Source organism: Rattus rattus, chromosome 8 (assembly GCF_011064425.1).
Source record: "Rattus rattus isolate New Zealand chromosome 8, Rrattus_CSIRO_v1, whole genome shotgun sequence".
Classification (NCBI taxonomy): domain Eukaryota; kingdom Metazoa; phylum Chordata; class Mammalia; order Rodentia; family Muridae; genus Rattus; species Rattus rattus.
This window is the reverse complement of record NC_046161.1, coordinates 11,119,704-11,142,537: the sequence shown is the minus strand read 5'-3', so window position 1 is coordinate 11,142,537 and position 22,834 is coordinate 11,119,704. Positions and strand designations below refer to the sequence as shown.

At 40.0% G+C, this 22,834-nt stretch overlaps 1 protein-coding gene and 1 long non-coding RNA gene across 2 annotated transcripts in view; one reads left to right on the top strand and one right to left on the bottom strand.

Annotated features, from left to right (window-relative positions):
• The window catches only part of Cep295 (centrosomal protein 295), a 35,374-nt gene that overhangs the window by 4,146 nt on the left and 8,394 nt on the right, over nt 1–22,834 (top strand). The window contains 14 exon segments of the mRNA XM_032909868.1: nt 50–143; nt 4,623–4,718; nt 7,489–7,629; nt 9,932–10,115; nt 10,355–10,462; nt 12,937–13,161; nt 14,707–14,799; nt 14,936–15,039; nt 15,577–15,711; nt 15,892–15,989; nt 16,253–19,601; nt 20,713–20,869; nt 20,983–21,126; nt 21,851–22,003. Coding sequence (XP_032765759.1) covers nt 50–143; nt 4,623–4,718; nt 7,489–7,629; nt 9,932–10,115; nt 10,355–10,462; nt 12,937–13,161; nt 14,707–14,799; nt 14,936–15,039; nt 15,577–15,711; nt 15,892–15,989; nt 16,253–19,601; nt 20,713–20,869; nt 20,983–21,126; nt 21,851–22,003 — 5,081 coding nt within the window.
• Nucleotides 19,030–22,009, bottom strand: LOC116906947. The gene is made up of 3 exons (XR_004388786.1): nt 21,916–22,009; nt 21,655–21,755; nt 19,030–19,142 (listed from the first exon to the last, which is right to left on the bottom strand). It is a non-coding gene; the product is annotated as an uncharacterized LOC116906947 (long non-coding RNA).

The window sequence follows — 22,834 nt, the reverse complement described above, 5'->3', positions numbered from 1 at the left end:
AACAGGTATTACCTGAGAGACTAATTGGTGGCATCTCTTGTCTTTTAAGGCACATAAAAGCTCGAAAGGAAGCAGTGCTTGTGGAAAAAGAGAGATCTGCTAAAATGGCCAGGCTGCCACCACCTGTCCCGTCCCCCTTTGAGGTGAATTGCCTAGAGCTTGTTTAAATGAGTTTTAATTAAATAATATTATATGAGTATGTATGGAGTATTTTAAAATTCTACATGTTGTTTTACCTATTAATACTTTAATGTATTTTAAGAACTGTAAAAAAAAAGAAAAAATACCAGTACTGCCATTTTGCTTGGTGTTACCTAACCCTTGTTCCCATATGTGTTGAGTTTTCCCCATTGGTCTCAAAACAATCTGTGTTTGCAAAGCACAGTGGTTTCAAACGGTTTCTCTCGTGCTGCTGACCATTCTGCTTTTTACTTTTTTATAGTCTTTATTTGCCAAAAAGTTACATTAGTTGTTCTATAGACAATCCATATGAGTACTAGAGTGGACATGCTAACTCATACTGTGTACCCAGAATTTGTAAGGCAGGAGGATGACTATTGAGCATAGCAAGGCTTTATTTCAAAGGAAAAAAAAAAAAAGAGGGGGGAAGGAAAGAATCAGTTTTCTTATTTACATTAGCATTTTGTGGTCATTGGGAGTGGCTATAGCGATGACTCTCAAAATTAGTTGTTTTTATATGGAAGTTCATTTTTTAAAAAAAGCATGAAAATATAATACTGGTATGAGGATCTCTGTCAAGTGTTTGTGTGCATATGATCAGCATGAGTGTCAGGCTCTGTCAGCCTCCCTGCTCTCACTGAGCCACCTGCCATGACCCATGAGGCCCAGGTGGAGGTGGCCTAGTTCAGTCGCTCCCCAGGACCATCCAGAAATTAAAAGAGCAGGCAGCATTTAACTCATGGTGCTTTTTTATTTATAAGCCAGCCTTTGGTTTCTTGAAGAAGAATGCTTTTCAGAATGCTGAATTGATAGAATTATCAGTTCTAGAATAGCAAACTTGTTTCTTTGTTTTATTTTTTGTTTCTTTGTTTTTCCCTTTTGGCAGTGGTTGTAGGGTCTCTCATTTTTGTGAATACTATTCTGGAGATAATTAGATTTTATTATGCTACACATAACCACTATCATTCTGCTTTACCTTTCTTGGAAGCTCATATCCTCTTCATTGAAAGGAAGGCTCTTCAGGCTCTGCACCCACGTTTCTTCAGTGCTGCCTTCTCCTGTGGCCTAGAAAGTGACTCTGGCTCCCTGTGAACACACACAGCCCCGCTTCCGGGTCTTCAGTCTCTCTCTCTCTCTCTCTCTCTCTCTCTCTCTCTCTCTCTCTCTCTCTCTCTGTGTGTGTGTGTGTGTGCGTGTGCGTGTGCGCCGTTTATAGATAGATAGATATCTTATAAACTAAGAAGATCTAAATGATTATAGTCTTTAGTTTTTTGAGACAGGGTAACAGTATCTTAGAATATGTTGTGAGCTGGTTGTGAGTTTGTGGTACAGAAGGAAGAAAACAGGACTTTGGTTTGAAGAGCTAAGTTAATGGAGTGTTTGAGTCCCTATGTCATGTATAGAATGGAGGTGTGTCTGGGTAACCATTTCTCCAAACATAAAACTCAAATACTGAGAAATTTGAGGAGAGAAATGAAAACTCTTTAGGTTTCTCAAACATCTTAGCTAGGCATGTCACCCCCTTTCCATAGGTGAAGGCAGGAAGATAAGGAATGCAAGGTCAGTTTTGCTTGCATGGCAAGTTGGAAGCTAGAATAGACTATGTGAAACCCAGTCTTGAAAAACTAAGCAAACAAACATAAAACAAGGTTTCTGTTTACATAATCTAAAGAAAAAATATTATTTTGGATATACTAAAATCTTACCCAAGAACCATTCCTAGGATGTGAGTGGGCACTACTGCATATCTGTGGTTTAGTGTGTCTTACTCACCATTACAGCCATGCAAAGTAGAAGTTAGGAAACATGAAGATCAAGGGTTAACTAACCTCAATAGAGAGCCAGAGTTTATATAAGATCTGACTCTACAAGCTCATCACCTTTTTCTTGTGGCTCTTAGTTTCCAGGAATCCCCTTCTTTAGACTTTACTAAGTAAACCAGTCAGACTGCAACTGTGAACAGCCACAGCGTTGAAAACCTCAGTGCTGTGCACACCATTGTGTCTTTTTTTTTTTTTTTTTTTTTTTTCCTTTTTCTTTTTTTTTGAGCTGGGGACCCGAACCCAGGGCCTTGCGCTTCCTAGGCAAGCCCTACCACTGAGCTAAATCCCAACCCCACACCCATTGTGTCTTATGTGGTATAGTGCACATTTAAAAGCAGGTTCATTCCTTTTTGCTTTATTTTATGTTGTTGATTTTCAAGACAGAGTTTCTCCAAGTAGTCTTGGCTGTCCTGAAACTCACTATGTAGACCAGGCTGGCCTCAGACTCAAAGATCCACCTGCCTTCCTACAGCTAGAATTAAAGGCATATACTACCTCTACTGGGTTAAAGTAATTAGTTCCTGATTTTTATTTTTGTTTGTTTGTTTGTTTGAGACAGGGTTTATCTTGTAGCTTTAGCTGTCCTGTACTCGCTCTGTACCAGGCTGGTCTTGAACTCAAAGATATCTGCCTGCTTCTGCCTCCCAGGTGTCCAGCACATGACCTTTCCTTTTTGCACTGTCATTGGAAATAGTACTAGATGCAAGAGAGAAACAGGCTTGTTTTATGTTTGGTTGTGGGACTTGTCATAGTTGAATATTTTGTTTCCGCCTTTGATTGATGAACCACTCTCAGGTACTGCTGAGCTCTGCTTCTAACGTGTACCCTAATGGTTTAAGTCGAGTGGTAGCTTACAGCAGAGCAGAACTCAGACTGGAAACTAGATGTTAACGGAGTATTTTAAAATCATTTACAAGTCATTCCTAATAATACTGACAGTCCCCTGGACTGATTTGACTAAACTCTAAAGTCTAGTTCACTGGAAATTGTGTTGTTGTTTTTTTTTTTTTTCTTTTCTTTTTTTCAGAGCTGAGGACGGAACCCAGGGCCTTGTGTTTGCTAGGCAAGCGCTCCACCACTGAGCTAAATCCCCAACCCCGGAAATTGTGTTTTAACTAATAATGATTGGTGGTAATTTACACTCTGGAGGGGCTCTTGTTCCTTTTTCTCACACATCTTTGTTAAAGCTGTGTCTGTAATCATTTCTCAATTATACTTCTCCCTCTGCACTTGTCAGTGTTGCCTCTTTGTGGTTTAACAGGTGCTTTCTCAGACACATTGTGATTCCCACAATTGTCACTATGACCATACAACATGGAAATAGCTGTGTGCCTTTTCATAAGAAAGCTGAGGGACAGAGCCAGGTACAGAAGAGACTCAAAGAAATTGTTCGAATTTCTCTGTGAAGGGACTTTTATCAGATTACATACAGAATGTCAAGTCATTAAGAACTCATTTTTAGAAGTGTTACTCTGAGTTTCTTGAAGGCAGGGATTATTATTTTCTGTTTTATTACAATGCCTAGCTTAGACATGGTGAGTGCTCAGAAATCCCTTGTTTAGTAAAATTGATTTAATTACATATCAATGCATAATAAATTGTAATGCCCTGGCTCTTCTGCCAAAGAAAGAGAAACAGGTAAGTAGCTTATTTCATCTTCTTGAGACTTAGGGAATTCGTGTACTTAAATATTAATGTTTCCAGATGAGAACTTAATTCATGATGAACTGTGGTGGAATTTCCGTGATTAGTTGTGCTCTAACTTGGTTTTGGTGTGTCTCCTAAGCACGTTTGTGCTCAGGACATTTGAAAGTGCTCTCAGCTCTAAAGAGGAGTGAGCGAGCACCTGCCTAGCATGTCCAAGGCCCTGGATACAAGTTCCCAGTAGAGGTGGGGGCTATAGCAAAACTAATGTCTCTTTAAATAACCGAGGAGTTAGAGTAAACTTACAAACTGAAATAGAAACACTGGTTATATTACAGATGTCTAGAAGGTATTTGAAGAATTAGAAGATCTAGTATTTTTATTAACATGAAGTAATTTAACTTTGGATGAAAAGATTGCTTTCATTATTAAGCGGATTTTAAGTCTTATTTTAGTGCGTTTTCTGTTTCTAATAATACAGTGCAATAGGCAAAGTAATTCACAGAGAAAAGACTGTTTCTCCAGGATGAATGGGCTGCATCTGGTGGTGGTCTTCTTACTGGCAGTCACAAGTTGATGGAGAGCATGAAAGCCATAAACAAGGAGGTCTGAGCAAACTGGCTTTTGTAGCAGATTCACTTTAAAAACAGTCAGCCTTGGAATCCATTAAACACTTGAAAGGATTAATCTATTCATCAAAAGAGCTGCCCTAATCACCCCTGAAGTTTCTACCTTGTTCCCTCCTAGCATCTTCTAGTGGGGACTAAAATAAAACAACTTGAGAACAAACTATAGTGTAGATTAACTCACGGTTCTGTGACAGTGCACACTATTCCCAGCACATTGAGGCAGGAGACTTGCCATAATAAGTCCAGGCTGGTCTCAGGCTACATAGCAAAATATTGTTGCAAAAAATAAAAAGCAATTGTACTTGTCGCATTAACTTTTAACTGTATGTTATTTCCTATTTTCCAGAACATTGACATAAACAGAATTCCTTCATTGAAAACCAACAGTTCCACCTACCATCATATTTCTGCCTTTGTGAGTAGACAGATGGGTACAAAGTAGGTGATTGACTTACTGTTTGTTCATGACCTCACTTGAGCATTTCTGTGTTTTATCAGTTGAGTTTTATCTTGATTCTGTGTCTGGTGTGGCCAGTTCTCAAAATTTGAACAATCCTGCTAACTTCTCTAGAGAACACAAAGTCTTCTAAGTGTGCTTTGAATTTTCATGTCAGATATGGTGGTCCTGTATAATGGAAGAAATCCATGATGTTTGTGACTGTCTTTTACATAATAAATTATTTTTATCATACATTGTACAAAATATGCTTCATTATAACATAAAGTGGGTTTTAAAACTTGTAGTCAGGGTTGGGGATTTAGCTCAGTGGTAGAGCGCTTGCCTAGGAAGCGCAAGGCCCTGGGTTCGGTCCTCAGCTCAAAAAAAAAAAAAACAAAAAACTTGTAGTCATAAAATAATAGATTCTTTGTAGAAATGGAACTTTATATAGAAGGCAAACTAGGAGAAACATCAATGATCCCACTACCAGAAAACAAAATGATTAATACCATATTTACAGTCTATCTTTATGTACAAATGTACACACAAACATTTAAAAATAGTTGGGTTTTTTTTAATGTTTATGGATATTTTGCTTTGCAAGCATGTCTGTATACTATACCATGTGCCTGGTACCTGCCAAAGCCAGAACAAGAGATATCTGATCCCCTAAGACTAGAATTACAGACAATTGTGATCTACCATAGGGGTACTGGGAATTGAACCTGGGTCCTCTAAAAGTTTAGCCATTGCTCTTAACTGGCGAACCATCTCTCCAGTCCCAAAAACTGGATTTTTAATAGCCAAATCATAGTTCATACTTCACTAAATAATAAAAACATAATAATCTTGGACATTTATATCTATATCTCATTGTATATTAAGAATAGTTTTCTAGAGGAAAAATTATTGCTTCCAAACTACATAGCATTTGATAAAATTAGTTAAACTGCCTTTATAAAGTACCAACATCAGAATATCAGAATGGCTTTCTTCTCATTCCTGTGTGTGTGTGTGTGTGTGTGTGTGTGTGTGTGTGTGTGTGTGTGTGTGTGTCTGTCTGTGTCTGTCTGTCTGTCTGTGTTTCCTGTAGATTGAATAGCTGTCTTCAGATAGACCAGAAAGAAGAAGGTATCAGATTCCATTACAAATGGTTGTGAGCCACCCTGCAATTACTGGGAATTGAACTCAGGATCTCTGGAAGGACAGTCAGTTCTTTTAACTGCTGAGCCATCTCTCCAACTCCTCTTGTCTCTGATTGATTGATTGATAGCCCCGACTGGCCTGGAACTCACAGAAATAATGCACCTATCTCTGCCTTCTTTGTGCTAAGATTAAAGACATGTACTGCCATAACTGGTCTCTTCTCCACAATGCATACTTCATTGTCTCTAGATTAAACATTTATGCAAATTTACATTCTGCTTTAAATTCATCTTCAAGAGGGGGAGAATTCCATAGAAACTTTTTTCATGAAATTTCATGTCCTGAATCGACTGAAGTGTTGTTTTAATAACTTATTTTGTTTAATGTTCTGTGCTCATAATTTTTATTTAATCTACTTTTGTTCTGCCTGGCATTATTTAGATTTGCAGACGTATTCTCTCTCAAAAGAGGTATCTATTTTTAATAGACTTATTTGATTAGTGAAATTCTCCTTGTTCACTGTCAGTCTCTTCACCTGCTTTTCTCTCCATTTGGGGACTTTTTCATCATCTTTCTGTGAGACAGCATTTCTTGCACTAAGGTCCATACTGGCCTTAAACTCAGTATCTGAGTACAGAAATTGCAAAAGTGAACTACCATGCCTACTTTGGGAGGATTTAATCTTATGTATAAATTTAATGACAGTAACCTTATGTTAAAGTTAATGTTTTCATTAATAGTGTTTCAATTTATTGATGGAGTTCAATCAGACAGAGCAAAGCGTTTCCTTCCTGGTTACAGTCATAATGCTGCCTGTAGCGATGAAGCCATGGCTCAGCATTGAGCATGCACTGCTCTTATGAAGACCTCCCCACAGGAGGCTTCTCTCTCATGAACGGCCTCTCGTATCCACAGCTCTAAAAATCACTCCCAGAAAAGGGTATATGCACATACACAGAATTAAAAGAAAATAAATGTTAAAAGTAAAGTGTATATATTTTAAAGTAAATATTCAGAGTAGAGTGGCAAGTTGTGGTAAGTGGCATAGTCACTATTTTTGCATGAAGTCTAGGAAGCTAGGGTTATATCTGTGTCATCATTCTGGCCTTCTTAGTTGAATCAGCATTGCCATTTAGAGAATTCCTTAAAAATCATGGAGTAAGGCTGGGCAGTGGTGGTACAAATATCTTTACTCCCAGCAGCAATGAATCTCTGTGAGTTCAAGAATAGCCATGGTTCCACAGAGAATCTTGTCTTGGAAAAAAAAAAAAAAGAGTAATATCTTTGAATAGACAAAAAACCTGATGTGTTTTAAAATGTATTTATAAAACTTTATACTAATAATTTGGTCATTTTATGGCCGAATATTATGATCATTGTAGACATTAAAAACTTTACTCCCAGGCATTGTAATTGCACACCTTTAGTCCCAGTACTTGGGAGGCTGAAGCTGATGGATCTACACAGAGAAACTTTGTCTTGAATTCCTCCCCATCCCACCCCACCCCCTCAAAAAATAAAAAACTATTTTACTATTTAATTTTATATGAGTACAAAAAGTTTTAAAGCTATTTCTTTGTTTCACACTTCTTAAAAAAGATCTAAAATTGTGTTGATTGACTGCTAGCCAGATGCTCATTTGGCTGCTGAAGAAGAAGCTAGACGGGTGGAAAGACTACGAAAGCAGGCAGCACAGGAGAGAATGGAGCAGTCTGAAAGGGCACATGCGCGAGGATCCCAAGCCATGAAAAAGATCCACTTGGCCCAAGTAAGATTTGCTGTTCCTATGACCTGTGACTGCTGCTGATAGGCTGGTTGGTGGCACTGTAGAACTGCTCGGGAGGAAGTTCAGTTCTGGAGTGTGAACATAGTATCTCACTGTCCTTTTCTGTTGCTGTGATAAGATGCTGTGGGAAAGTAACTAAGGAAGGGTTTCTTTTACCTCACAGTTGAGGTGCAGTTCTCAGAGAGGGCAAGTGAAGGAAGCAGGAACAGGTCACATGACCCCAGGAAGGAACAGAGCCTGCAGCTGTCTGCTGGGCTTCCTTCACATACACTCAGCACCCACAGTGGGCAGGCTTCCTCTACTGTGACACAGGCATGCTCAAAGGCCCATCTCCTGGGTGATTCGAAAATTTGTCATGTTGACAATGTTAACCGTCACATAGTCTCGCAGTACGATTTCATTAAAATAACCCAGTATCCTTTGTTGTCCTTTTTTTTTTTCCTTTTAAAATTTTTTATATTTTTATTTATATGAGTATCCTGTAGCTTCAGACAAACCAAGTAGAGGGCAGTGGATGAGCCACCATGTGGTTACTGGGAATTGAACTTAGGGCCTCTGGAAGAGCAGTCAGTACTCTTAACCACTGAGCCATCTCTCCAGCCCTGCCATCCTCTTTTAAGCTCAAGTTAGATAAATTTTTGTTTTACATGTTTACTGAGAAGATTAATCACTTTTTTGATGTAGTAGTTTTATTGTATTATGTTGTATAAATCTGTACAGTTGATTTGCTAAGCATTTTCTGAGCAAAGCACTTACTAGCATCTTAGAGTGTTGACTCTAAGATAGACTCATGTCCCTGCTTATTCTTGAAGCACAGAATAATGAAAATGGTTCATCTTGTTGCACGTTTCACTTTACTTTCTGTGATTGACTACATTTGTGCATTTTAAACACCCAGCACCTTAGGAGAGTTTTTAAGTGCTCCATTGAACATTTATTGCTATCCTAAGGAAGTTTACTTGTATCGTAGGGTTTAGATTGTGATCTCCTCCCTCAAATTTTTAGCTTTCTTAAGGTGGAAATGAATTGTGACTCAGTTAACCGAGTGTCTGGATTTCTAATTGTCATGTAAGACTTATGGTAAATACAGCAGAAACTGTGAGGAACAGTACTGAGTTGAGTCCATCCTTCTAGAAAGGCAACAGTGTTGAGTGACAGCTTGCCTGGATTCACCTCTGTGCTCTTGATCTGTCTTAGCTCACCCTCTGAGCTAAGTTTCATGATTTATTTCCTGAAGACTGCATAAAGCTCATAGGAATACACATGACGTTTTATAAATTCACCGTAGTTAGGAAAATACTAATGGAGTGACATCATGCTTTCAGCAAGCCAGAATAATACACTTACTCAAATAGCAGGTAACATATGCTATCATTAAAAACCAGTTGTTCAGGCCAGTCATGTTTCTCTAGACTAGTGTATTTCTCACATAAAAAAGTCATCTATGCCAGGTAGCCAGCCTGATCTTCAGAATGAGTTTCAGGACAGCCAGGGCTACACAGAGAAACCCTGTCTTGAAAAACAAAAACAAACAAGTGATTAAACCAATGGCATCATCCTGTTAATTCCATTGCCTTATCTGAGCCTTTGCCCTAAGACCTTCCAGTCTGGGAATGTATTTCCTGCTGGGCCTCTTAAAATTAACATTTGCATTCTGTCCTCTTCCAGTTTTATATTTTTTTGTCTCTAATCCCTTTGCTCTCTGCCCTAGCCATAAAATGATATGCTGTTCTCTGGTTACCTTCATAGCCATACCTATATGCTGCCCCTGTTTTGTTTTGTTTTGTTTTGTTTTTCTACTACTTCCTTTTCTTTATAATATGCTCATCCACAACCTGAAGAAGTTTGTCTGATCTCTCTTCTTTGCCCATACCATCAAAATTAAATCATAACTTTATTAAGACCTTCTGATTAAACTTTCATGTTAGTTGTCCTCTACACATCAAGAGATACACAAATCCCCATTAATCATGGGAATCAGTTTGGAGAGACAGAAAGTATTGTCGACGACATGGTCTCCTTTCCCAGGGCAATGGGGAATGGCAAACACCTTTCAGATTGATGGTTCAGCAGCATCACCTGTGCTACCTGTTTTGTCTCATTACTGTCTAGGATGGACATACTAATTACAGTAGGCTACTCTGCAGGTATTCATTGTCCATATAAATTAGTATAGTATGTCTTAGGTCAGAACAAATGGGAGAGGGGGTGCTTTCCCCTCACCAGTTAATAGCACTATCTGAAATTTGAGTCTGCTGTCATTAATCTGTTTATTCTGTTTAAGAACCAGGAGCAATTGATGGAAGAACTCAAACAGCTGCAGAGAGAGGACCTGGCCCGTAAGAGGCAGACGGCGGCTCAGATGCCGCCACAGCTGCTGGAGCTGCCATACAGACGGAGTGAGATGAAGGAGGACTGGCAGCGGGAGCTGGAGTTTGCCTTCGAAGATGTGTACAGTGCAGACAGGAGTGAGGGACTTTCCGCAGTGCTTTGACGTGTTGTAGTGGGGATAATATTTGTAGTACTAAGCAGTGTTTATTTTTAAATGAGTTATTGTATAAAAAGGGTCCTCATGCTTTAGATTTAGAAATTTTTATAATTAGATTCTTAGGAATTTTTATAGTTACATTCTTTTGGTTTTTTTTTTTTTTTTAAGTATTTTTCAATCATATTAGAAGGAAACACGTCTCTGTATTTCTTTATTCAGAGGTGAAAGGAAACCTGATTTTGCATCTTAAGCCAGAACCATTGCCCACAATGTCTGATCAGCTCCAAGATGAAGAACTGGACCTTTCAATGGAACAAGAAAATGAAGGTGAAACTGAGAACTCTCAAGTGCCAGACACTGAAATAATAGGTTCTAGTGGGACAGCTACTTAAGCCTCTAAGCTGAATGTCAAAACTTACAGAAAAGCATTTTGGTCACTAGCTAATAATTAGGAAATCTGTTCGATTTAAGTGCAAAAAAGGACACTAATGGGAGCAGTGCCACTCTGCATATCTGTTTCTGCCATTGGAGAACAGGTCTAGACTTGTTGGAGGGAGCCAATCACATGTCACACCATCTTGAGATCTTTAGGTTATGGGAGATAAATGCTCAATTCTAACGTAATTTGAAAAGTTAGCAATCTTTAGAGTTGACCAGATCGTTGGAAATTGTGTTGTGTTCCATTACTGCTGGGTTCTTCATGTGTCATGATGAGGCATACACACTGATCTTCTGCTCTTCAGTCCTACCTTCAACATTGAGCTTTCTCACTTGGCTGTCCCTCAGGTACGTAATACCCATATCCAGCACTAAACTTAATCCTTTCTTGCCTACTGAGACCTATGCTTCCTAACTTAAGTGATTTATGGATCCAGCAAGATGGCTCAGTGGGTAAAGGCATTTGTCTCCAAGCCTAACGACCTCACTTTGATGCATTTCCCCATTATAGAAGGAAGGAACCGACTCCTGCAAGCTGTCCTTTGACCTTCACATTCTCTTCCCCAGTAAATAAATAAATGTAATTGAGTGATGGTATTGTGGTTGCAGACCATACACTTTGCTCTTTTACTTCTGTATCTCCTTAGAGACCACCCCACCATTGAACTGAGCTCAGTTTTCCTCTTTTCTACCTATATTGCCTTTACATCATGCTACTCAGGTTTACATCTCATCACAGGCACCCTACACAGTGGAACTAGCTCATTATGGCTCTAACTTGATGGTGGGCTCAGGGCCTTCTCCATGTCTACTCAGCCCATGAGTCTCCTCACCTATAAGACACTGGTTTGACTCTGCACTCAGCAGGCAGTGGATTGGTGTAGTGTTTACCCACCCTGTTTTTAATTGTTTTAATGGAACTTTTTATTCATATTTCTGGTTATCCAAAGTTGAAGCCTAGCATTACATAAAGAAACATTCTGTTTCCTGTTGGTTCCAGTCAGGGTCTGGCTTAATGTTGCTCAGTCTTCTTTTCATAAAGAGCTAGGAAGCTGTGTGTGGCTGCATAGCCTGTAGTTTCACCTCTTCAGGAGGCTGAGCCAAGGGGACATCCGGGAGTTTAGTGCTACTCTGGACAAAATAATACTAGTTTGTCTCTTGAAGACGACAACAAAAGGCTAGGCATTCCTATTACCCTCCTTAAACTAAATCCTCATTGAAAATAATTACAAATAAAAGTTGGCAATATAGTTCAATGGTAGAGTGTTTGCCCAGCATGTGTCAGGACATAAGTTCCACCCCTAGTACACACACACACACACACACACACACACACACACATACACACACACATACATACAAAATACGAATGGATGTGTGGGTGGATGGATGGATGCATGGATAGATGGATGGATGATCAACCTGTCGTAAAAATGGGTAGGTCACAGACTAATGGTAAACCAAATGAACCGGGCAAAAAAGTATATGCTCTGTGTGTGTGTGTAATTAAGGAATGGGGTAAAATTACTGTGTGGCATCTAGGAAGGGTGCAGTTAAGCTATCTTTTGAATATGCTCACTAGGAAGGAGAGAGCCTTGTAGATACTGTAAGTGTTGCACAGTGGCATGGACAGTGTTGACAGACACATCTGAATTTCACTGTGCCGCACATGCAGCTATTGTGTGCTGAACTGTTTGCTACCTTTTTTATTCTATTAGATTTTTTTCTTAAATATGGATGGGAGTGTACTAACCGCCAGTGTTCTACTTCTGTGGTCTGCTTAGTCTTGTCTTTGATTAAACCAGAGCATTATGTGCTTTCATCACAGTTTGGTTCCGTGGAGAATTTTGAGTTCTGTTTGTAACTGGGTTGTGCCATTTCTGTGGAAGAATACTTGTTTCTACTTTGAGACTAAAAACAGTTTCCTTATGATGACAGATAGACAAGCTCACCCCAGGTCTTAGCAAGAATGATTTGAAATCAGTCTTTACTCTGAAAGCTACAAAATTTGTTTTATTTTGTTTTGTTTTGTGTAGCCTGTACAGAACATAAAATATTATAGTACATGACTCAAACCTTAGTCACAAGCTAATTGGGAATTATACAATCTGACATCATGTAGCAAGTGAAGTGTCCTTCTGAAATTTAAGCTTGAGATTAGTATATATGTATTATGTTATTGGAAATGGTCTAAATTTGAATTTAAGTTGAAAAAATTATACTTGATTGTTAAACTAAGACAAGTTATCATTGTTGAATATACTGCTAATCTTTTATTGAAAATAAAGTACTTTTGTTTTAGCTAAGTAATTACAGCAGTGACTGAGTGCCTAGTGTAATGAAGTTTGTTTTCTCTGTCGTAGTGCCCTCGGCAACAAAGACCCAACAGATCCCTTCAAGAATTCTTTTGAAAAGATTATTAAACAAGATTCGAAATCAAAAATCTCTCTGGACAATTAAATCCTTTTCAGAGGATGACGATCAGGTGACTGCTAGCATCATCAGTGAGTTTGAGAGAAAAGTACCCAGCACGGACTCAGGAACCATTACCACGGGGGAGACAGCAGTGTCCTTTGAGCAGGACCAAGGTGCTTCTCTACTACTCTGTCTGATGGCACATTGGTAAAAGGATGGATGCTTATACCTGAGTTTGCGGCTGAGAACAGCGGTAGAGCTTCAAAGCCCTGGTTTCAGCCTGCATTTCTGGCAGCCGGGAGGCAGTGGCGAGGCGGGAGGGTGGTAGTTGACTCATGTATGAGAAAACAAAGAACAGAGGCCAGAAGTTAAGACATGGACTGAAGGGAGGGTGCGGTGATTAGAACAGTTCCTGGGAGAGCGGAAGGGCACATTAAATAAAGTCAGAGGAAGCCTCACTGAGAGAGCACAGCTGAGCACACGCTGGCCCTGTGGTGCTTCCGTCTCTTCCGTCTCTCACCCTTTTCTCTATAGCTCTTCCCAACAGGCGACAGTTACTTCATCTTTCTTATTTTCTTCATATCTAACCCATTTGCAAGAGAGAACGTGGAAGATTTTATTCACTCCTCTGTTCTCAAGAAGCTTTACGCATAAAAGTTGCTCAGTTTTTATTGAATTAAATGAATAGCTTAAAGCAAGAGAGTGACTTTAAGAAGTCAGATATTTAAAGCCATGAGAATGGAGGTTTCTTTTAGAGGAAAGAATTCAATGAGAAGGGAACTTACATATGACTACCTGACGGATTGCAACTGTAGAAGAAGCTACAGGGGGCAGACAAGTGGAGAAAATGCAGTGTTGGAATCCTAGTAAGAGGAAGCTACTGTCGAATCTATAATTACATTCTTTTGAGAATACCCTGCATGACTAGAGTAGGCACTCTCCACTTTAGTCTTGCTGCATTTCTCCTTTTCAAGTTTTCTAGGTTCTTGAGTAACCTAAGGAGAGTCTCTCTCTCTCTCTCTATCTCTCTCTCTCTCTCTGTCTCTCTCTCTGTGTGTGTGTGTGTGTGTGTGTGTGTGTGTATGCACGTGGTTTGTGAGGCTTTTTGTCTTCCTTTCTTTCTCCTCCCAGGGCCTTCGTTCATGTTGGTGTTTGGATAGGTCTGTTCATCTCCTTCACCTGACCCTCTTCCTTTCAGTGCCTGCTTAAAGATCATTTTCCCAGAGGAGTCACTCCTGACTCACTAATCTGGTCTCCTTATGTATTGTATAGTGCAGCCTTTGTTTTCTTTATGTAGTGCCTGTTTTTAATTCTCTAAGGTTTCTGGGCAATTACATGATGTTTATGTCCTCCTTTCAAACTTCCGACCTCCTTGAAGCCTCTTGTCATCTACTGTGCCATGATAGATAGTTGAATGGGTACTCTGTGCAAAAGAGCTACCTCGACAGGATAGGATCTGTATCTTAAAACCCCTAGAATCTAGTTATTCTAGTAAAACTCTGTTGACATTTCTTTAACTCCTCTTTAGTCTTTGATTTTTCTTATAATATTTGGCTTCGGTTGGATGGTTAATGTTTGTAGCTACCAAAAAGAATACAGAGCTTTCACTGAATATCCACTTCGTGTAGACCAAGGGAGAATGATTGATCTGAATGAAAGTTCCTGTAAATTTGCTCCCTTTAAGCTTGACGCTGTCATAACAATAGTGTCTTTTACAGTCATGGGCAGTGATAGGCTGATGATAGAATCTGGACCACTGAGTAGTGAAGACAAGCCACTTTGCTACAAATCAGTTACTGGAAAGGAACAAGGTACTTTTGTCATACCTCAAATTAGACTTGCTTGGTTCCTCTCATCTTTCTCTAGTAAAGAAGGGTACTACTGTAGTGGAGTCACTTTTCTGAATTATTGATGCTGATTTTTGTTTTTGTTTGGGGATTCTTGTAGCGATGGTTGTGTCTCTACCTGCCACAACTGAGGCTCAGAGTTCAGTCCTGCTTCATCCTCAGGAAGAAGCAGCGAGACTTCGAATGTCAGCAAGGCACAAACAGGTAAGCATGCCCTGGGGCTACAATTTGGTTTGACCTGTGCAACATGTCTTAGTCTATGATTCTTTTTTTTTTTAAGATTTATTTATTTATTTTATGTACAGCCTTCTGCCTGCATATGTGACTGCAGGCCAGAAGAGAGCATCAGATCCCATTACAGATGGTTGTGAGCCATCATGTGGTTGCTGGGAATTGAACTCAGGACCTCTGGAAGAGCAGTCAGTGCTCTTAACCACTGAGCCATCTCTCCAGCCCTAGTCTATGATTCTTTGAGACCATGTTTTTTCTTATAAACATTCAGGTGACAGGATGCATTTGGTCCCTGCTTTACACTCATTTGCCCCTTAAGTGTCTGCTGTGTGCTTCTTTCCACTTTCTTTTGGTTCTCCCATAATCCTCTTTGCAACACCACTGACAGACTTAAGACTACTTATTGATGGATAATCGGTCCTTTTGGTGATGACATGTATTTCTTTTTAATGCACTGTATGAACTTTTGAGTCTCTTGTTGGTTAGAACAATAGTGTTCTCATTACCTAGATAATGGAGATAGAAGAGCAGAAGCAGAAGCAGTTGGAATTACTTGAACAAATTGAGCAACAGAAGTTAAGGCTAGAAACTGACTGTTTCCAGGCTCAACTGGAAGAGACAAGAAAGCAAGCTGATCATCTTGAGGTAGGATGGCATTGGGAGGCCAGAAAATAGTTTTTATGTTCCACCTAATCTGACATATTTCCTCTTCAGTTTGTGTGCTGTGCCAGTGTAAATGTGATCAGGTTCATTAGCAAGGTGTGTGTTGAAATTTTGGATTTATGTGGCACTGTTGAAAACTGTAATTTTTTTTTTAATTTTTAGGTTCGCCCTGCTCCAGTGTCACATGCTATGATTTCTGATGAAGAACGTCACAGGCAGATGATTCGTAACTATCAATATCAGCTTCTGCAACAGAACAGGTATGGACCAAGTTATGACTTCTGTGAGACAGTGTGCTACATCTTTGGGATTTATTATTTGTTTTATATGAGGATCTAATTGGGATTCCCTTAGAAATTGCCACATTTTCTTCAGGGGCAGTGGGAATGTTAGTACTTTTTCACAGTAAATATGGCCAGCCTTAGATTGCTGTTTATAGAGTTAAGTGTGTAAAATTTGAGAATTTGAGGGTTTTTTTTTATTACAAATTAGTTATATTTGTTTTTTTATTTGCTTTTGATAGGTTACATAAGCAGACTGTTGAAACTGCCAGGAAACGATTACTCGAATACCAAACTGTATTAAAAGAAAGATGCCCATCCATGTCAGCCAGATCACTGATACCTGAGTCTGTTGTATCAGAGCCACCTCAACAAGCCCAAAAGCCTGCTGTTGCCTCAGACTATTGGGATCCAAGCCAGAGACCAAAGCCAAGTCCTAGCAGATATCAGCCTGTGCAGCCCTCACAGATCCCTGCATTAGATGAGAATCATATTCAGGTTCCAAGACAAGGTCACATTCCACAAAGGCAAGGGGAAACAGCTATAGCCAAGCAGTCCATGGAGTCACAGGAACGTCAGTGGCAATTCTCTCAGGTAGAAACACAGCAGAGAGACTATGAGTTCATTTTTAAAGATTCTCACTCACTTTCAAGGACTTCGTCTTATGTTAGGCCACAAACGTTACAGGCTACTGGAGAAGTATCTAAACCACTGAGGGCAGTAATTTGTCAAACTTCAGATTCCCAACAGATATCATCAGAAGATAGTGAAAATATATCTTCAAAGCCAACTGAACCGTCTTCTTCTCTCCCACTGATGCCCGAATGCTCTTCCAGTAGTCTCTCAGTTAAACTGGAATCTGAAACAATTCAAAAAGCCTTTACAACCGTAAACCAGTCTGTAATCAGTCAAATGCATGGTCAGCCCTTGTCATCCTCAGAGACTGGCACAACCCAGCAGGGTGACATAAGGTTTCTTCAAGGACAGTTAGAACTACAGAAGAAAGTTCTTCAGGAAAGACAAGAGGCTCAGGAAAAGCTGCTTTCATGCACACAGAAAGAACTGGAAGAGCAGACTGGTATCCCAGTATTCTTCCCTTCACCAGTTGGAAATATGTTTTCTTCACTGCCCTCTGCCTCAGCTGAATCAGTAAACATCCAGACATCTTCAACAAAAAGTGATGCTACTGTTTCCTCAGACAGTATGGACAACCCATATTCACAACCCATCTCATTACGGCAAACTAATTTAGAATTTCTCCAAGAGCAGTTCAGTGTTGAGAAGGATAACCTTCAGGCTAGGCGGGAAGCCCAGGAGGTCTCGTTTACACATACACAGAGTAAGCTGGATAAAATTGTACGTTCTGAACAGACTGGATCTTCTTGGCCACAACTGGTGGCTCTGGAGTCATTTAGTTCACTAACATCAGCTGATACACAATCTAGAAAAATCCAGAAACCGCCTTTACCTACAAACAAGAAAGGGCTACTCCCAAGCCAGTCTGAAATCTTAAGCTCTCAGGATGGATCTTCAGGTTTCCTACAGCAGACCCTACCTCTCCAGAATACTTTAAAGTTGCTTCAAGAACAGCTGACTATACAGAGGGGTATGATTCAGCCTAGACTTGATGCTCAAGAGACGTTACTTTTACATAAAGAAAGATGCTCAGTAGACAGTAAAGCTGGGCCAGTAAACTCCCTCTCTGCAGTTGCTCAGCATTCAGAAGCTGGGCCTCAGAGTCTCCAGGAACTGTATTCATCTAAGAAAGAAAATACAGTTCTCTCCAGTCATTTGATCACCCCAGAGGTTCAAGAGGAGTCTCATGGCTCTCCACAGCACAGCCTGCCAAGACAAGAACATTTTGCATCACTGCAGGAACAGGCACATATTCAGAGGGTTATACTTGGTGCTAGAAAACAAATTCAGGAATTTGCTCACAAACAAAATGAATTTAAAAAGGGACTCTATTCTCAACAGACTGGCACCTTGTCTTCTCCATCCCAAGGAACTGGATGGGAAATATCCCAGGAGTCTCTATCAGTCAGAAGTGATAGTACAGATCCCTTAAGCCATTTTAAGATTCCAGGATTTCAGGAACGACTAGTTAGGGCCTTACAACCTACATTCCCTCTACGAGATAATTTGCAGGAGCACCAAGAATGGGTAGACCCAGAAAAAGAGAGCTCTCAATTTAGTCCTCAAACTCAAGAAAATCGATCTTCTCAACAGACAGGCTTTTCGTCCTTCACACCCTCATTAAGACAGCCATCGTGTGTGTCCTTGCCATCTGTTGACTCTGGTATAACACAGCATCCTCTCTCAACAGAGAGGGACAGTAAAGTAACATCAAGCCATCTTCAGATACCAGAACTTCAGCATAGACTTTTGAAGATATCCCAGCTCATCCAGCCTCAGCAAGACAGTTTGAAGGCCCTTCAAGAACAATTAGCTACACAAAGGGAAGCCATCATCCACTCTAGACAAGAAGCTCTTGAAGAAACACTAAGAGAATGGAAGGAAAAAATATTCCCAGAGCAGGTTGGTCCATTTTCTCCACTGATGACACAGCATTCATTTGCTTCATTCCCTGTTTCTGACACTGAAAGAGCACAAGAACTGTGTTCAACCAACAGTGAAGGTGCCATATCTTCAGGTTATTCTGAGATGCTGGAGTTGCCTGATAGGGCATTGGGTTTATTGTGTACTGCTCTACCTCAGCAGGGTAATCTGACTGTACATCCAGGACACCTTCATGCACAAACAAATTCCTTTCATTCTACTGAAAAAGCCCAAGAAAAATTGGTGTTTCCCAGACCCTGTAAACTTGAAGAGATATCTGCTGAGCAATCCATCCAGCCTCCTCATGACGACTTACAGGTACTTCAACAGCAATTAGATGTGCACAGGGAAGCCATTAGATCCTGCCAGGACATACAAGAGGAACTGCTTTTGCAAAGGTTAAATAAATTGGAGCAAAGGGTATCTTCCAAACAGATTAGTTCTTCTCCATTGTTGTCCCAGGTAGCACTGCCCATTGCCAATTCTGAAGGGACCTTACAGTCTTCCCCAGCCAAAAGTGATGATACTGAGATGCTTAGGTCCCACAGTGAGTATCTGAACTTTTCACAGCCTCTGCAGGATAATGTGACAGAGCAGTTGGACTTAGAAGTGGTATTTCATAAAGAACTGCTATTACACAAACAAAAGAGCCAAACCAAAAGTGAATCTCCTGAGCATTCCCTCCCTGCTTTGTTTCTGCCCAAGGAAATAGAACATCCATTCATTCCATTACCGTTTGCAGAAACTAAATCGAAAAGCATTTGTGAATCATATTTATCTGAAAAGGAGCATGCAGCTCCTTTTAATGATGCTGTGATCCCAAGATTGCAGGACAGACTTTTAAGTTATTTCCAGCCTGCCTTAACTCAGCAAGATAGCATGAGTCCTCAGAAGCAGCTGAATCTACAAAGAGAAGCTCTGTACTCTAGGCAAAAGGCCCAGGAAGAATTGCTTGTGCAGAGACAGACAGCCTTACAGCAGCAAATCCAGAAACACAGAGAGACTCTGAAAGGATTCTCTAATGTCAGTCAGGTATGTTCTGGATTTAAAACTTAAGCATTACATAATAGATGTTTAAACCTAATTCCATTTTAATCCTAAACCTACCTTCTCTTTAGTTTTTAGGGTTATGGAAATGTACCTACTTTATAGGGTCATTTTTAAAATACAGTAAACATTAAAGAATACCCATCTTCATTTATGAGTTTTGTTGCAGTGGGTTCTCAGATAGGGCTGGTTAATAGAATTCTTATGGGGCTGGAGAGATGGCTCAGCGGTTAAGAGCACTGGCTGCTCTTCCAGAGGTCCTGAGTTCAAATCCCAGCAACCACATGATGGCTCACAACCATCTGTAATGAGATGTGGTGCCTCATGTGTCTGAAGACAGCTATAGTGTACTCATATACATAGAATAAATAAATATATCTTAAAAAAAAAATAGAATTCTTATAGTGTGGCTGATCCTGTTCTCTAATTTGTGTATGAATCAAAATTTGTGTCTTGTTTTTCCCTAAGTGTCAGTGGTATAGTTGGTATGGTTATAGTCCGATAGTGGCCAGACCCACTGAGGCTTCTTATATTTGAGTTGCTGAGAGACTGGTATCGTCACTCAGACACGTGTGTAGTTAGAATGGGTCTGTTCTATGTTAGGCCACTTAAGTTTCTTACTGCAAACGATTCTGCAGCACCTAGATGTTCAGGAGGCACTTGAATCTAGAAATTAAAGTCCTAGAGTTGTGAAGGAAGAGTAATGGGGGAGGCCAGGGAAGCATTCAGTTGTAATGTGCCCACAGGTATAGAGGAAGCTAGGGCTTGGGTGGGGCTGTAATGTGGGGTGGTTGTACTTGGCACTGGGAGTTTTACTCCTATTATGTTCCAGTTTATTGCCAGGATAACACAGATTGTTTATTCTGAGCTATACCTGGAGATACGGGTTCAGGTTTTCCACTGTGGAAACAGCTTCAGGAACTTTATAGTTACAGAGCTTTCCAAGTACTTTGTAGAGCCCTTGAGGTAGGCCATTACAGAGACGCAGGGAAAAACTGCTATAGTGAGGTTCTGACTTAGTGAGATTTAAATCTCATGGCTTGTTCACGTGATCCCTTAACCCATATCCCCATTTCCCTACTTTTTTTTTTTTCAGACAAGGGCTGCCTCAGGTGAAAATGACTTGGAGATGCAGAAGACAGAACAGCTCACAGGGTGGTTTCCTCACATCCAAGGCTGGCCTTGGGGAGACTCAAGTCAGGGGAGCTCTAGTGGTGACCAGCCAGGTGCAGCAGTGCATGCTGAGCGCAGTGGTGAGGCGATCCCAGTGTCCTCTGATGGACCTCATCCCTACCCTGGCTGACTGAAGAAAAGCTTACTGTGTAGTCACAGAGTTCATTGGCTTAACCTTTTCTTGTCCTGATAGGTGAGAGTCTGGGCAAAGAACTGAGTGGAAGAGCCTCAAAGCCACCTGTCTCCAAAGTGAAATGTGTTTTTGACTTAAACCAGCATGAGCTTAGTACTATACAGGAAGTAGAGTCACCAACAAGTGGCAGGACTTCCATGCCAGGTAACCAAGGTGATAAAAATACATTTTACTAGTTTGTTAGCTTTTTACTTTTCTCAGCATGCTAAAATGTATCCAAGAGACAACTGAAAGCTTTGCAATGATTTTTAATCCACAAACTACAGCTTGGTTGAAATTTCATATGTGTAGGGCAGTTAGAGGGAACACAGGTTAATAATTAAGTTGAAAACTCTAATCTGTATTGATTTTCCTTCTTTTCTCTCTTATAACTCATTTCTTTTGTCTCCATTTCCTAGATAATTTTTCCACCTTATTACATCCTACTTTTGTTCCATGAATACAGAATAGGAATAACTTTAAAACTTAGTTTTTGTTTTGGTTCCATATTTTCTATTGGTCCAAATTTTTCCCCATCATGTATTTTAGAAGTTTTCCTCTAAGTTCCTGCATATTTACTATACTAAGAGGCTGACTGGATTTTTAAAACCTATATCTTTATGGCCCTTTTACATGATAAAGTGGCCATTTATGCACCAGAGAGGAGAGCTGGTTCAGAGGTTGAGCACTTACCGCTCTTTCAGAGGATTCATGCACAGAACTATGTTCATTCCAGCTCCAAGGCACAGCACTCATAGTATATGTTTATACAGGCAGGCAAAACACTCGGACACCTAAAGTGAGTGTATATTAAAACAAATGGCCATTTTAGCAACTGGAAATTTAATGACCTGGGTTTTTGTTTGTTTTTTTTTTCTTTTCTACCCAGGAAAAGCAGAGTTTTATCGAGACCGAGACCCATTAAGGGTCTCAGTAAGCAGAGAACAAAGTTACCTGGGGAGCCCAGTGGCACATGACCCATTCGGTTGTCACCAACCATCTGTCCAAGAGAACAGCAAAAGCCATGTCACTGCTGACGCAGGTAAAAGACATAGGATGTAGAAGTGTTACACACAAGGACATGTGGACAAGAGGTGACTGTTAGGTTGTGTATAATAGGGTAAGTAGCTTTGGGGACTGTCAGTGATAGATCACTGTGATACACATAACTGCTCTCCTGATTTATGCAAGCTGGGGCTAGGCTGCCCTGGAACTCAGAGACCCTTCTGCCTCTGTCTTGCAAGTGCTAGGAAATCTTTTTACTGCTAAACTGTCACTTGCAGTGAGTACCATGATGGGGAGTACATGATTGATGCTGAGTAAGTTGGCAACTTGGTAGGCCATATTGTGAGGACAGTGATAGGAAAGCTGCCTCCTGAAAGCTGTGCACTAAAAGGGCCTTCATATATGAGACTTGTAACATTATGAAGAATTTTAAGTCAATTGTTTCACCAACCAGTGGCATCCAAAGTTAATTTTCTTGCTTTTAAATGGTTATGTATAGGTATGCAGCTGTAATAATTGTTTGCTGGCCTACAGAGCAAAGCTCCAATACCACTTTATTCATTGTAATTTTTTTTTAAGTCATTAACTTTCAAGGATTTCTTTTTATGTTAGCTTGATTTAAACACAGATAGTTGGTATGCGAGTTGTAGTTAAAGCATAACATAGGACATGAAAGAATTTCTGTCGGAGGGTTTATAAGAGAGGGATTGACTCTAGCACCTGCTTTTTTTTTGTTAGAGTTGAAACAACAGTATAGGACATTGTCAGTTTTGATATTTTGACATGTATTTTTGACTCTTCCAACTTTATAATTTTAAATATTTTAAAAGAATTTTTCCCTTGATGAGCAGTGACAACTACATTTTCT